At 38.9% G+C, this 16,117-nt stretch overlaps 2 protein-coding genes across 17 annotated transcripts in view; one reads left to right on the forward strand and one right to left on the reverse strand.

Annotated features, from left to right (window-relative positions):
- The window catches only part of APBA2 (amyloid beta precursor protein binding family A member 2), an 80,620-nt gene extending 78,630 nt beyond the window's left edge, over window positions 1–1,990 (forward strand). For all 10 annotated transcript variants that reach the window (XM_088172441.1, XM_088172444.1, XM_088172437.1 and 7 more), the window contains one exon: window positions 739–1,990. In XM_088172441.1, coding sequence (XP_088028567.1) covers window positions 739–810 — 72 coding nt within the window. In that variant the 3' untranslated portion in view covers window positions 811–1,990. The remainder of the gene's footprint in view (window positions 1–738) is intronic.
- Window positions 1,991–3,080: 1,090 nt separating this feature from the next.
- The window catches only part of ENTREP2 (endosomal transmembrane epsin interactor 2), an 87,369-nt gene continuing 74,332 nt past the window's right edge, over window positions 3,081–16,117 (reverse strand). For 6 of the 7 annotated variants that reach the window (XM_088172447.1, XM_088172446.1, XM_088172452.1 and 3 more), the window contains 7 exons: window positions 15,669–15,829; window positions 14,897–15,032; window positions 10,480–10,555; window positions 9,088–9,675; window positions 5,086–5,160; window positions 4,073–4,401; window positions 3,081–3,675 (listed from right to left, as the gene is read on the reverse strand). In XM_088172447.1, coding sequence (XP_088028573.1) covers window positions 3,490–3,675; window positions 4,073–4,401; window positions 5,086–5,160; window positions 9,088–9,675; window positions 10,480–10,555; window positions 14,897–15,032; window positions 15,669–15,829 — 1,551 coding nt within the window. In that variant the 3' untranslated portion in view covers window positions 3,081–3,489. The remainder of the gene's footprint in view (window positions 3,676–4,072; window positions 4,402–5,085; window positions 5,161–9,087; window positions 9,676–10,479; window positions 10,556–14,896; window positions 15,033–15,668; window positions 15,830–16,117) is intronic. The other variant, XM_088172453.1, reaches the window with a different exon arrangement.

Genomic DNA, 16,117 nt, shown 5'->3' on the forward strand with positions numbered 1-16,117 from the left:
CAAGGCAACTGGTGAGGGTCTGCATTATCAGTTAGTAAAGCTTCCCTTCCTTCCTCTGGTGCTGTCCAGCAGGTATTTAGAGCTGTAAGTGCAGTTCTGGTGGAACCCTGATTACCTGAGCCTTGGACTCTGTCAGTGTCTGAAACCCCTCTGGCACTGGGGACTGGAGTCCCAGTACTTCTTGAGGAAGGAATTTAAATACATTAGCCATTAGAGAACAGTTCCACCAAACTCTTGATTGGCATTTAAACTTCAGGTGGCCAAGTCCAAGTTTTGTGTTCAGAGATCATAGTGTAATTAGGTAAAAACATGAGATGACATTCCACAGAGAAGGAAGATAACAATACAAATCTCATTATCCATTATTACCAGAACAGCAGAATGAATTTTCAGAGAGGTTTGTGCTACTTATTTAACATCTGTAAATTTTACTGTAACTGGAGTAGGGTGTATCAACAGAAAGTGTTTAGGTGGCTTTTAAAACTATATGATGTGACATCAAGTAATTGTCCTTAATGAATAATTAAAAAATGAAACAAAACCAAACAAAAACCCCCAAACTACAGGAGAAAAAGCAAAGACAGCAAACCAACATTTTAAAAACAGAGAGCTTTGAACTAGAAACTCTAGTAACAAACCTAGAGAAGTCAGGACAAAAAATGCACTTTGACCACAGGGACAGATGGATTATTTTAAACTACTACCAGCTCTATTAATGTCTGTGTAATCAATTGACAGATTCACATGAAGACTATGCCAGCTGCCATGTTCAGGCTTCTAACAGGTCAAGAGACCCCCCTGTATATCTAACATCTTCCATCCAAGCTGAAGCTGTCCTAGCTGAAGAGAATTTTGTATTTTGTATGAATGAAAGGCTTGGAAGCTGATCTGAGGACTCCAGAACAAGGAACAGACAGGTGTCTCTGCCTTTTCTCTCCTTCCTTTCTATTTCTTTGACAAAGTGTTGAGAAGGATGGTCAAGGACAATAATCACTGACAAAAATCTTTGTAAACATTTAAGTATTTTGAACATCTTCTAAACTCTTTTCTCATAGAACTTAAAACATATTTATTTGTAAACTTTATGTGGAGTGATGTATGTCTGTCTTGTTTGATAACACAGTGAATGTGAATATTTGATGAATGAGACTGCAGGAAATGGCAAAGAGAAGCAATTAGAGAAAGTTCTGGCTGCCTCAAGTTAAAAAAAAAATCCCAGTCCCATAAAGTGGTCCAATACTGATGACTTTGCATAATTTTAAAACTGGTGCTGAATCAATGGTATTTCAGTGGAAAGGAATGTGTGCAGTTCAAGCTTTTAGATTCTACTGTAAGGAAAACCACTGTAGTACTTGGTATTGTTATGACAAGTGTAACCTGTCTGGCAAGGTGTGAACATAAACATGTAACAAGTGTTTCATATGCTAAATAAAGAATAATTGCCACAAGATTAAAATCAAAATATTTATTTAGATACATATTTATTTTTAATGCTTGTGATTTTTATGATTTAACAGAGGTATCTCATGGATAACTTATTGCACAGGTTGTGTAATGTATGTGTTGGGCTGGGGTTTTTTTTCTTTAATTTTTGCATATTACCATTTTGTTCATATTAGCTCAAAATGGGAAAGCCATGCTTACCTGTTTCTGTCTTTTAGAAAGCATTCTTATTCCTAAGGCAATGTGTTCTGAATGTAAATTGTTTTGACAAATAACCTAGCACCATCAGCAGTATTAGAATGTGTGTAGATAAAAAACCTAGTAGTAAAGTTGTATTCCTTATGAGATAAATGTTAATTGGTGTAACTTTGTCTAATTTTTTTCTTTTGGCCAAGGCCTTGAAGAAAATACACTGTGACTTAAGAAGCCTTACCATGCAGTAACTAAAGAGCTTTAGATGACTGTACTTCAAGGAGTAGTGTGTTGCATGCAACTGACCTTAGGAAAGAATTAACCTATCACTAATAAATCTGAAATAAGAAAGGAAGCTTGCTTATTTTGTTTGTTGTGTAACTTTACATAGTAAAAGATTCGAAGTAGAAGATCATTTAATTCTTCATCTAAGTGCAGTTGCAAAGGTCACAGATTATTTTTTAAAAAGGAAATATTCTCTTGAATTAGGAATTTGTGTATCTTTATGATCTTGAGAGTAGAAGCTTTCAGTCAGCACACCTTGTTGCCACTGGATGTCACTGTAACTTCACATCAATACAGAAGCATGCTATAATTAAAATACATTAAAATGGATGAATCTGTAAAACTTAAACTACCCATCTTCAGCTACATTCCTTTGTGACCTTTTCACAGGATGTCTGCCCAGCTCAGAGTGACACAAATGAAATCATTTACGATTAAACCTCAAAAGGAAAATAAGGCTTCTGACAAGCACTGCTGCAAAAAAATAAAAACCCCGAAACATCAACCTGTGGTAGGTTCTTTATGAGAACCTTCTATTTAAGGCCTTTCCAATTTCCTCTGAAAGAGCCAGGATGAAGCTTGTACTGGAAGACGTTGCTGGCAGACCTGTGTTTATGCTGGTAATGAAATCAGTGTCAATATTTACTTCTTGATATTTTTTTAAAGATCAATGTTAAATAAATCATAAACACAGCAGAACCACAATAACATGTTTTAGTAATAAAATTGTCAAAACTATGAATTGGAGTAACAATTCTTTTCAAAAATATTCAAGGCTCTGCTAGATAAAAATTCCTCTAACTTCCTATCAGTTGATGTTTGTAAACAGTTTGTGAAAGATGCTTTTTGGAAATGCAGAATTTCAGTCTTCTTCCCTAATGCATCTTTTGGTCACACACTGCAGAGGATTAAACATCAGTTCTTGGTCACTCACACTGCTGCAGGACTGAACTCGTGAATATTCAGAACAAAGCAGGAATAAACCACACCGTAGCAATATTGGAGTTTGAAAGGGCAGCGCTGGGAGGGGGGAGCAGTTTTAATTGGTCAGATCAATTAGTCTGGAATGAAAGACACTGGAAATGGATTTGAAGCAGCACTGTATGTGTGTATAAATCACCTTTATGTTTGGATCCAAATCAGTTGTGGAAAAGGCAAAGTCCAGAAATACTTTTTTATTAAAACACTGACGATAGTTAAAACACTTTGAGGTACATTAAATAAATACAACTTTTAAGTTGTACAGCCAGTCTCTGGTCGATTTGCAATGGTTTTCAAGAAATGCTGGGCAACATCAGTAGCATTTCTGTAAATACAGTGAAATAAATGCATTTCTGATTGGGAAAACACTTGTTATGACTTAACTAATAAATCAATTAAAAGTTTGCAAAAATCAAGGCTGAAATTTACATTCAGAAAAACAGCCGTTCTCATCCTGCTGTGGGGAAAAAAAGTGGAATTCCAAAGGAAGACACTTTTTCCTTTTAAAGTCATCCACTACTTGTTTTTCTCCCAGTCCTGGTTTCTTCCATGAGTGTCTCTGCTGGAATGACATACCTGTGGATCCTCTCAAAGGATGGTCTCCCTGCAGACTCCGATTAAACTGTGCGGCCTCTCCCGCTCCAGGGCGCGCCTCAGGCGGGGCCGGCGCACCAGGGCAGCGGCGGAGCTCAGAGCGCCGCAGCTCCGCAGGTGCAGATCCTCCTGCAGCCGCTTCCTGCAGCTGCTCACGTTCTGCTGGGAACTCGTCATCACCTGTGAAAAAGGCAGGAATGGACAAGGAAAGAATGGGGAAAACAGGGTAAGAAAAGTTCTATTTAAAAGGTTCGGTCTCTGAATAATAATTCATTTAAGCTGTTTAACACTGAAACTCTTCCAAAGGAGGTGCAGCTCTCCAGCACCCCTCCTGCTTCTGTCCTTGCAGCTGGTCAGGGCTCAGGACTGAGCACCTGGAAAGCACAGCCAGGCCTTCTGTCTCAACTGTAGTGTAAATTGTATTGCTGCCCAATAAATACAAATTACTTCTTACTATACCATGCTACTATAAAAGAGCTTCTGTAGGAATAGTCTGAAGAACTTAAACTGTAAAAACATTTAAATAAGGTATTTATCTATGGAAACTGGACATATCTTTAGAACATCAGTGGCCTACCTGGTCTATGATATTGGCACTGAAGATGGCTTCTTCCATGTGTCTCTCATCAGATTTAATGACTGACCGTATGCTGTTCACTACGTGACGCACTTCTGGAGGGAGATTACAATTTGAATGTTCCAAAAATTTTGCCACTAAAATCTTTGTGTCTTTATAGGCCTTAAGGTCCACTAAGGAATGTGGCCGCTCTTTTGAGACTGTGTGCAAAGCCTTTGGCTTTAGGTGCAGATCAATTTTCCTTGTATCCCTCTGTTGTCCACTTAGTAGGAAACTGCTCAAAGAATGCTGGCAAGCAGAGGCAGCCATATGAGAACCAGAGACAGGAACTAAAAAAGGGGGGAAGAATATCTTTAAGGTAATAGTTTAAAAAAAGAAAAAAAAAAGAAAAAAAAAGGCAAAACAAATATTGTCACAAAGTTTTTACTTTGTCATTAAATGTCTGTTTTGTTTGAAGAGTAGCAAAAATGTGCAGTCAAGGAAACACAACAAAATGGGTAATTTTAACCAAGGTCAGGATAAGACCTTCCCATGGCCGAGGAGAACTGCCTTGAGAATGAGTGGGTGAGTATTTAAAGCACTTTGCAAACCAGACATTTTTGTTACCTCCACATGCAAGGACTTCAGTTGACATTAATGATGAGGAAACCCACCAGCTACTCCGTGTTAGTACAGTTTACAAGTTATGTAACTCATGACGTTTTAGGCCCAGCCCTTGCCCCAACTTTAAGACTAAAGTTGTGCCTATTTCTAGGCCTTGCAAATTATATGCAAGAGGGATTAGTGAGAAACATAGAGGAAGCAAAAATGCTGACCTAAACCAGAGGACCTAACTCACAGAATTTATTTTCATTCAGGGCAGGTTCCATCAGCATTGTACACCATACATGTATGCTGTCAACTGACTTTTCTGCCCCAGATTTTTTAAAGCTCATTTCTCTCTAAGAAACTTTTCATTATTTTAAAAAGAAAACAAGGAAACCCATCTTCTGCTTTAGAAAACCAATTCTCACCTGTTTCTCCTGTAGCTGGAGATAATCCTGCATCTCGGCACTGCCTGCACACAGAAGTCCAGGCACAATTATCACCTTTAACCAAAGGCAGACAGAAAGAGCAAAGTCAGCCCCTGCTGTCCTCTGCCCAAAGCAAGGAAAAATGCATTGGAACCTTTTATTATCTCCTTTACAGAATGAAACTACTCAGAAGAAACACAGCTTTCAAGATGTCCATTCATAAAGAGAAGCTACTACACACAAAAATGCTCTATGAGTTGTTAGACAGATACAAATAGGAAGACAGAGCTCATGCTTTAGGTTTCCTCTGTAATCCTAAATATTTCAGGCCTAAGTGCTGAAACCATGCAAAGCTCCCTACAGAGGCAGACCTCAGACCTCTTCTGTATTTCTTGGGTGGACAGAATTTATATTGGAAAATGGGAAAAATGAGAAAGATTTATCCCTCTCATTTCTACAAAACCAGCATTTTATTCCATTTCCCCCCTTATTTTTTTTAATATAGTCTCTTTATTTTCAGTACAAATGTAACACACCACTGTTTAAATTAATGGGTAGGTGAGCAGGGTGGTACCTGATGAGCCAATCAATAGCAAGTGTTTATGAAGCATCTACAAACAGCTCTGGATGCCATCTAATAACAGTTTCTGGGATTCCAGCATGAGGATCAATGATGATGAGATCACACTGTACAGTAACTACCACTGCAGTTTTTTTCATTTGTGACAAGATGGAATAAACCCTCACATTTGGTTGTTTAACTGTTTCCAAGATTGAAAACGGTTTTGAACTTCTAGGTAGCTCAGGAGAGGTTTTCTTCCACATCTCCAGAGATAGTTTATAATGAAAAGCTGGCATAATCCTCCCTGGTAGAGTGAATAATTAAATGAAGGAAACAAATGTAAGATGCTATAAACATAGAAAATCTGTAAGAAATTAAGAGAGACAGTTTCTGTTCTGTCTTTAATTTGTTCTATTATGCTTAAGTACTGCAGCACATGAATCATGGCATGGTTATTAAGAGGAGACACTTCAGAGGTTCTGTCTTCCCATCCATTACTAAACTGTTTAACATACTTGTGGCAAGTCAAAACACCACCACTGGGCATGACCCTGAATTATCTGGAACACAAACACTACAATAATCACTCAGGCACTTAACTGATACAGCCACATAGTCTAACACAGCTGATTATAAATGAAGTTTATTGTAATAAACATCTGTGCTAGGAGTTGATTTTGTCTGCCTTTGCCATGATAAACTTCACGGGAAAAGGCAGAAAAAATGTACAAACTATCAACTTTTAAGTAGTTTTTTTTAGGAGGGAACTATGTCTGACAGTGGTATGTGAACCCACCATTTTAACGTTGTTCAGAGAGTACAGAGTGAGTATAAAGACAGTTATTAAACTAAACCTTCATTTATAATTTCTCCACTAGGAATGGCAGGTATTTCAAAACAAGTTCGCTTTCAGCATTAAAGGTTTAATGGGAGAATTATTTGACTATACCAAATAGACCCCATCAGGTCAAGATAGCCATGAATGAATTGTGTTTTCTTGGCCTAAAATACTGGTAATTCATTACATCTCACTGCTGTTGTGTCACTGTCCTGTTGCACATATGCACCATGCCCATGTCAAATAATTTATGTTCCAAACTATGGGCAGTGCAATCACTGTAACATTCAAAACCCATTTCACAGAAATCTACACAGTAAATGTCAATGCTGTGCTTCTAAACCTCTTCACATTGGCTTGGAAGTGAGGCAGAAGATAAATTAGTAATTTTTTCTTGGAGTAGAAAGGCAGTGTCTTAAGAAAAACCAAGCCTCAGCTACAATCTGACCACTGGATTTTCCCTTCTGTGAACATGGCTAAAGCTCCTCCAGCCTCAGCTCTCCAAAGTCCACAGTTATGAGTACTAACAATGTGTAGTTACAGCTCTGTCTTTCACAAAGTCAAGTCCATTTGACCAGTTCTTTTACTCCAGGACAACTTTTAGAAGTAGATGCATGCTACTGAAAAAAACTCGAAGTACTTTGTGTTGGTTGAGGGAGCTCAGTTGGGTCCCTCTATCTTTGCCTATTATTCAATTCCGTGGGTATATCTGAAAATTCTGCAGTGAATATCAACAGTCAGTCATGAAAAATTGAGATCAAATGCCTTTTTAAACTTAGAAAGACTGTAATGAACTTCTGCTGTTTATCACAGCTTAGGAAAAATGCTTATACAGCTAGGAAAAATACTTAATACAGTTTCAGGGCTGCTACAAACATCCAGAATGTGTTACTAGATTTGGGCTCCTTCTAACCTACGTATGATTTCCAAATCATGTTCAATAAAAAGTAGAGGAAGGGAATGCAATGTAAACCTTCACAGAGTAAAATTTTGCAAACTAGTTTGCCAAATATATGCATCAAAAAATACATCTAGGCTTAACTAGAGACTCAGTTCAATCCTTTGAAGGATTTCATTAGGAAGTGTCGCCTGCAGGCAGCAAAAAATGGCAAAGTAGTTCAGCACCCAGCCCCTCCAAGTCAGTGCACTTGCTCCCCCTCCCGTGTGTCAGTATCTCTAGAACTTTCTCTGCCTCTTTATTCTTCACTAAGCCCAGTTACATCTCAGTAATGTCCAACTCGTGTCCCTCCATGCCACTTTTCCAGAAGAGATGATGAATGTATTTAGGACACATTAAAAAGGAAGGCAGAGCATCTGTTCCACCAGGTGTCAGAGCCAGCTGGAACGCGTGGCCACGGCTGCCCACGGCAAACGCTGCTCAGCGAGCACGTGGAGCACAGCTCGGGGAAACTGCAGAGCCTCAGCCAGAACAGAAAGGGCTGTTCTTGACTTTCACACGGCAGAAAAGATTCAGAAATTCCTACTTACTGCCTGCATGGCAGCTTCATAGCATGCATGTCTTAGCAGAGTAAATGTCATAAAATAAATACAGACTTCTAGATAAAAGATTCACTTTTCCTGGCCCAGATGCAGAGGCTACATTTCTAAAGGTAAAAGACATACAGTTATTGAGCTAAGTATGAAGTCTCTGAAATTTATAAGTATGCAAGAAGTGTAACAGAACCAAAATATCATCCTAAGTGAAACCAGTTATTTCAATATTTTGTTTCCTTTTACTCTGAGCTAGTTACATGATTCTTCCTCTAGATCCCCTAGAAAGCCTGGTGAACAGATCTTGTAGCAACACAACTCATGGCATTTTAAAAAGTTTTAATCTTTACTTTCAAGCCACTTCTCTGGGTTATCCATCTGAAGCTCTCTGAACAGCTTAGATCCCTTTCAAATGGTTTAGACAGTTCTACATTCCTGCTATTATTCTCTACTAAACCAACCCTTTCTCATTCACTAACAAGCAGATTTTTATGAAGATATACTGTTCACCTAACATCTCCTCTTCCCTACTTTTCTAAAAGGAGATTTATAGCAGAAGACAGTTATCCATTACAGCCAAAAGCTTTCCTTTTCCTTTATCATCTTGTCATGTGCTTCATGTTCTTTTCTTTGTCCTTCAAAACTTTTCACCATACACCCCATTGTCAGCAGTCACAGTCACTGCCTCTGACATGCCCCAATACTGCCAATGTCAGTGTCATCTTGAGGAAACACATCCTGCTGTACAACAAGCGTGACAGCTCCAGTAATAGTTTCCTAAATAAACCCCAGCTGCCATTGCACTTTTTAGTTTAGCCTCTCAGAAGACCAGTAACAGAGAGGTGGAAACAGCTATTCAAAACGTGGTTTTCTGAGCAGTGCAGAAAGAATGATGAAATTTAGAAAAGCTAAAATTAATTTCACTCTGTCAATTTTTCCATTTCCATTCTTAAAAAATATCAAAATTAGAAAATATGCATGGAGCTAAAGCCTTCACACTTAAGACAACTCTCTTTGGAACACTGCATGTAATTTCCAGCAGCACCAATTGCTGCACAAATCAGCACCAGTGACTGGCTCCACATTTGCTGCCCTGTGGTCCCACACCTACCTTCAGTGGCAGACGAGCAGGACACAGGGGCACTGCTGGATCGGACGATGTTTGAGGCTGGGTGTTTTGCAATGTGCTGCTGCTGGACAGCAGCCTCATGGCCACTTGCACATGGTGAAGGATTTGCAGGCCCAAAACAGGGAGAGGTCTGGAAAGTGGCAGGAGGCTGGCTGAAGTCCACACAGCAGGGAGATTTTTGCTTCAAAGGCGGCGTGGCACTGCTCTCCTGAGCAGAACTCTGCAGTTCTCTTTCTGAGGGGCTGTAATTCCCTGAGGAACAGTCCAAGGTCCTGCCATGGGCACAGCTCCTTTTCTGTCCTTGAGACCTGTCTGCAGAGGCTTGGCTGTGGGAACTGTCACCCTCATCAGGAAAGCCCTCTGAGAGAGTTCTGTGAAACCTGCAGTGAGTGTGGCAATCCAGGGCACTGCAGCTCTGGTCTGCAGCCCCCTTGGGGGTTAAGCAGTAGGGAGAAAGATCTGCAGAGTGGAGAGATCCTTGAACTTCCAGCGAACAAAAATCTTCAGAGTAGCTATGGTCTGGGATATCAACAGCCTCAGAGACCATCAAAGAGGTGCTCTCAACAGAAACTGAAAAACAAGAGATTCAGAGAAAAGTAAAAACTTCTTGCCTGCCCTCCCAATCTTTTCTCTTCCCATCAGTCTGCAGACTGATTTAAATTTAGCAATCTACAAGTTCTTTTATCAATAAGAACTCAAAAGCTCTCCGATGAAGAATGCCAAAGAAAAAAACCACTGAAGTAATTTACTTCTTTCTAGTGTCCTTCAGCAATTAGATTTTTGTGCTGTTCTTGATACTGACATTTCAACTTTAAATAAACAGGCTATGTCCTGCTACTCATCTACGTGCATCCTCAACATCTGTGCTTCAGGCAGCAAGCTTCCTATTCAGGCTCCTGGAAGCCATGGAGGAAACTGCTCTTTGGAGAAGGAGTGTGGGGATCAGGAAGCCACCCAGGGTTGCTGACAGTAAGACACAAGCTGCAAGGAATGTGCAGGATTCTTTGAAGAGAAACGACAGTCACCAGATCCACCTCAAAGGGCTTAACTAGAGCTTGCTTTGTCTAGCAAAACTCTCCTCTGCATTTCCAGCCCCAGCCTCTGATCAGGAAAACGTCCTTCTTGCCATGAATAACCTGAAAGTAAATGCTTCTTTCTCTGAAGAGAGAGAAGAGAAGAGAAGAGAAGAGAAGAGAAGAGAAGAGAAGAGAAGAGAAGAGAAGAGAAGAGAAGAGAAGAGAAGAGAAGAGAAGAGAAGAGAAGAGAAGAGAAGAGAAGAGAAGAGAAGAGAAGAGAAGAGAAGAGGAGAAAGGAGGAGATTCTGCTCACTGCTCCCACTCATCTTTAAGGAGACAAATGCAAAGCTACAATCACCTTGTGTGCTGAAGTCCGGGGTTGTGTTCCTCTCCCCCAGGCTCGATTCAGACGCTTGCTGAGCAGCACCAGTGACCTAAATGAACATTTGGAATGAAAGAGCTCATTAACTTGCAGCTTACCAAACAAAGTGTAGTGCTCAGGACCTAAAGGACACACCTGACAATGCTGAGTCACTTTCATAGGAGCTGCTATTCAGATTGAAAGCAGTTTCAATTATTTTACATCTTTGGGTCAGGACAAATGCAGGGCAAGGGCACATGCTTAATGCAATTTTTCATTTTCCCAGAATCTACAAGGTAAATTCATCCTGAGTTCACAGGCACTTGGAGCTGCAGGCTCACACTACTGAACTTAGTGTCTGCAATGCTTAACACCAATGGGTTTAGTAAAAGCAATCTCTCTTTCTACAGTCTGCATTTCTCATATTGTGCTTATTTTTTTTGTTTACCACATCATATCACCCTAAAATAGGACAGACAAAACCAGAAACCACAAAAAGAAGCACAAGAGCAGTATTTTCCTTCAGTTATTTGTGAAGGTGTTAACTCTTAATGTGTTTTGAAGCCCTATAACATCGTTGCCACTCAGGTGCTCTCCAGCCTGCTGGATCTTGTATTACCACTCACCTTTTTTCTGAAGGGGTGACTCTAAAGGGGCAACTTCCCCTTCACTTTTGAGAATCATGTGAGCAAAATATAGAATCATTCCTGCTGGAAAGACTGGATCCATAAATATCTGAAATTCAGGAAATTTTCTTTCTACTGATTTGATTAGACTTTGGATTGGACCTTGTTGCCAATATTGATCGATTTTTAGCAGTTCTTTGGAAATGTGATTATCAAAAAAATGATTCCAATAAATAGCTGGTAATAATAAATGAGGAAAAAATACAAAATAGCTTGAAAGGAATTAGACTGATACCATCTTGAGCAGAAAGCATCGTATCTACTTCTGTCTGTAGGGCCACAATTAACTAATAGAGTTTATTATGGTTGGTGGCAGTCTGGAAATCAGCATCAGTCACCTCTGTGCAAACCTTTTTGTCAAGTGCTTAATCAGTGTCTGGCCTTCTAAAAAATTCGATGTGACACAATGAGTCTGAAGCTATTAGGGAAAGAGATTCCATTTCACATGCCAGGGTAGAGTAAAGCACACATAACTTCCTGTGCTCACCATTTTATTTGTATCTATCTATCTATCTATCTATCTATCTATCTATCTATCTATCTATCTATCTATCACTTGCTATGATCAAGTGACCAGGAAACTTCTGGAAATTTAGTTTTTGAAAATTATTTAAGGGTTAGCAGATAAAACTCCAAACAACTGCTCCAAAGAACAGTTCCAGAAATACTTTAACTCAGCAGGAGATGGATAGAGGACTGGGAAGCAAAAGTGAAATTGCTCATGTTTTTACCACTTCCCTTGGAAATATCTTAATGGATCTTTCTTGATTGTATCAGAGTATCACATCTGTGGTAAAAAGTAAAATGTGGTGTCACTCGAAGTCACAGATTGTTCCTGGGATCTAATTGTGGAAGTTCTGGGAACTAACTAGAAAAGCAAGAAATGTCCACAAATGCTCTTTGTTGTTGTAGAAAATTCAGACAGACGTTTTGGAAGAAACAGGATAATGTTTTAAGGGTGTTTGTTTCTTTTTAAAAATCTAGGGATTCTAGAGGCTTTCATAAATTCTTCATCTAGGTACTTTCATAACCACTGACTTAATTTTGTAATCACTGAATGGGAAATATCTGCAGAAAATTTGTTCTGAAACATTTATTGACACTCTACATTGTCTCTGAATAATTGCTGAATGTATTTTATATGCATTTGGAATTGATTCACCTTCTTGCTTGGGGGAAAGAGAACCAGGATTTTAATTGTAGGAGGTAACACTGACAATTTGGAAGCCAGGTCAGAGTCTTGGTTCACACAGGGACAGCACGTGGTTTCATGCAGGCCCTGCATAGCCAAGGGTAACAAAACCTTATTGAATTCCACATCCTCAGACAGTCACTAAGCCATCAATAAAAAAAGGAAGAAAACCTGTGTTTTTAACAAGTCTGTACAGCCTACAGGTTAGAAAACCTTATAAAACACTGTCATTGATTTAGTTCACCTAGTACCCTGATCTGTTTGTTCTTATCTTTTCTACATCCCAGTCAATACTTTGCATGGAAAACAGTGTGAAAACCACTTTTTTTACAGTCACGAAATGGGAATTCCTAATCAGTACAGATGACAACAGCAATTTTTACATGGATGCAACCACTTAAATTAGCACTGACATTTGTTGCCCATAAAATGCATGAAATATCGAGTCTAATTTTGTACAATTTAATAAAATTCTAAGGACCTCAATCCATTTAAAAACAAATAAAACCTATTGCTTGATGCATGGTAAAAGGTTTTACAATTATGACATTATTACATAATGGTTCCCAGAAGCACTTTTGTAGCTAAATCCCTGCCATGATTTCCATTGCTAAGCCTGCCTTTGAGGGATTTATAAATCTCATTATTTCAGTTCCTACTGTACTGTGCTCTATGGGAGCATTTGCAGCATGTAAGAACTCAGGTCTCCATTTTTTTCTTCTTGTAGACCCAAAACTGTCTTAGACTTTGGCTCCACTCTCCATTTACAGCTCAGCTGGGACACTAATTGCAAAAAATATATGAAGGCTTTTGTTGTCAAGAAAAATCTGTGGCTACAGTGTCACTGTAGGCTTTGGTTATCCCTGCCAGTGAGCTTCAGTGCTGAGACACAGAGCCTGTCACAAGCTATCTGAACAGCAACTACCAACTTCATATAAACTCACTCCTGGTAAGAAACGATATAATTATCATTATTAGAAATAAAGTCACCACTCATCTTCACTGGTGATTAGAACAAGCAGCTCTGGAGCTCAGGTGGCCAGAGGTGAACAGACAAGGTGCTGAAACTGACCCTAGATGTCAAAAATTAATACTGAATACATCTGTTTACTAAAGCCAAGCTCTTCTTGGGGGAGCATGACTTTACAGCTTTAAGCCACATCTTGTTAAATTATATTTTGGTTACATGCTGGTGCTATTGTACAGCTAAATGTTCATGCTCACACCAAGAGTGCTACCAGTTACAAGAGTGCTCAAAATTATTTTGTGCTTTGCTAAAAATAGACACTTTGTTATTCTTACTTAGTACCACATATGAATTCTTATCACAGGTAGGAGCCTTCTCCTTCCCCCCAGACCATGCATGATTCATATAATTTTTGTCCACATTTTTAATCACTGAAAAGTATTGACTTCTCCAAGGCTTGCAGGTTTATCTGAGTTACTGCCAAGGAAAAAGGATGGGGAAAAATGGGTAAAAAATGTTCTAGAAGGAGATGGCATTGAAAACTTCAATTTTGCTGTTCATCAAGGAACTTCATTCACAAGCAGTTTATACAGGTTCATTTTATCACAGCCAAACAAATCAAAAGTAAAGCAATGTTTGGCCTGTTTGCTGTGTTGGGTGGAGGGTACAGTACAAGGCAAGGATCAGACCTGCCAGCAGCTGCTGTGTCAGTCACAGAAGCTGCAAAGTTAGGCCTAACTTGGAGAGATTTAATTGCATTTTGGTTGAGGTTTTGCATTTCAACGTTCTTTTTTTCTAAGGCATTTGTCTTATTAATTATCTTAATAATCTTCTTGTGTATAATAGTGAAAATTCCTATCATTTCTTTAGGTTTGTGCTTTCAATTCTGGTTTGCCCTCATGTGGAAAAAAGTCACTAGAAAATATTTCAATGTTGTATTTTAGGGAAAGGAAAAGTAGTGCCCTCTGTAATGGGTGCAATTTGGCAACCTCAACACAGGTATTTCCTCAGTGTGCTATTAACAACTGATAAAGAATACCTAGAACATTTGACTCCTGGAGTTTTTACTGAAGCCTGAAAGAAATTAGAGCTTCTAAAAGCAACTGTAAGTATTTTCCCTTTATGACAGCTGATTAATTACCACAAATCCCTTCAAGCAAATGCATAAATCAGCTCTGGCTGTACATGCAGACACATTATCATTCCAGTTTCAGCTCAGTCAATACTGTACACAATAAAGCAAGAAGTGTAATGTAAATATTTGTCTCAAGTACACTGGATCCCTTCTGTTAGTTCAGGGTAAAGGTGTTCTGCACTCTTGCCATATAACAGCAGAAGCTGATTACCAAAAACTGTAACAATCAGAAGGTCAAGCAATAAAGAGCTACTCACTGCTGTTGTGTAGGAAGTAAAATTTGTTATCTAAACCCTTATAAAGAAAATGGTCTGGAAAATGTTTTTAAAGAAAATAAGTATTTTCTAATGGTTGTTCTTTAAAGTTTATCTAGAATTCTTTTGCAGCATGAAAATTTGAAGATCACATAAAGAATTTTCTTTGGTTATGCTCACCTGACTGGCAGGCATCTCTCCAATCACTGCCTCGTAAGGAGGGGGCAGCTCATTTGGATACAGCATTCCTGGGCTATTAATGGTTACTTCATATAAAGCACCAAATGGGGAATGAGGGAAGTCCAAATGGAGATTTCTATATAAAAACATAGACAAGCAAACAATTAAGAAATTGCATGGGATTTATTACCTACACCACAGTGACATAAAGACTTCTCTGAATTCAATGCACTGCAAAGAATTACATCCAAGAAATTTATTAGACATCCAAAAGGAAGTCCTTTAATAACTGTGACTTTAATAACTGTATTTTGTTTAGGATGCCAGTCATCTTTACCAGCCTGTTTTGCCATCATTAATGTCCTTCACTACTTCAAATAAATACACGTTAATTGTATTAATATTTACTTTAATTAATATTTAATTAGTATTACTATTTATACACATAATGATTTCCTTAAAAAATTAAATCTCATACTCGGCTTCAAATGTATAATATTAATAACTGTGAAAGGATCACTTACAAAGGGATCTTTGCTCAAAGCTCAGACATTGTTATCCTTGTCTTTGCTAAATTCAATCATTTCTCTACTGCAGCAGTGCTTTAACACAAATATTTCCAGATGTAGTCTAACAGGTTTGCAAAAAAAGTATGTAATCTCTCTGGAAAAGAAGAGCTTAATGTAAGTGAAGGACATTATTTGGCTTCATATTCTTTGCAAGAGCTCCCTAGTCCACAGCTCAGACTGCAACAACAGGGAAGGGGAATCACCTCTGTGCCTCCCCCACCGGCATGCAGGTGTATTCTGGTGGGTAGTAGGGAGGTGGGGGGATTGGTGGGATGAACTCATCAAAATCCAAGGTTTGGTGCAGGACAGTTCCATGTGGAGTCATGCAGTCAGGATTGGCAGAATGTGGCCTCTGTGGCAGAAACTGAAAATGAACAGGCAAAGTTCCTTCAGATGGTAGAAACATCATCACCAATATCAACAATTTTTAAAAAAGGTCGATATTAGCGACACTGACCAATACCAAATTCATTAATACCCAAGCTGAAATGAAAAAGACACTTCTGGGAGCATAAGAATACTTGTGATCAGTGAGGAGGGTGAGTCAGATTGCCAAAATACAGCACAAAATGTTTAACCAGAGACAGAGAGGCTGTGGGCCTCCAAGTCAATCACTCTTAGGATGTAGGACACAGACATTTACAATTTAATG

Source organism: Sturnus vulgaris, chromosome 13, assembly GCF_052056855.1.
Source record: "Sturnus vulgaris isolate bStuVul1 chromosome 13, bStuVul1.hap1, whole genome shotgun sequence".
Taxonomy (NCBI): Eukaryota; Metazoa; Chordata; class Aves; order Passeriformes; family Sturnidae; genus Sturnus; species Sturnus vulgaris.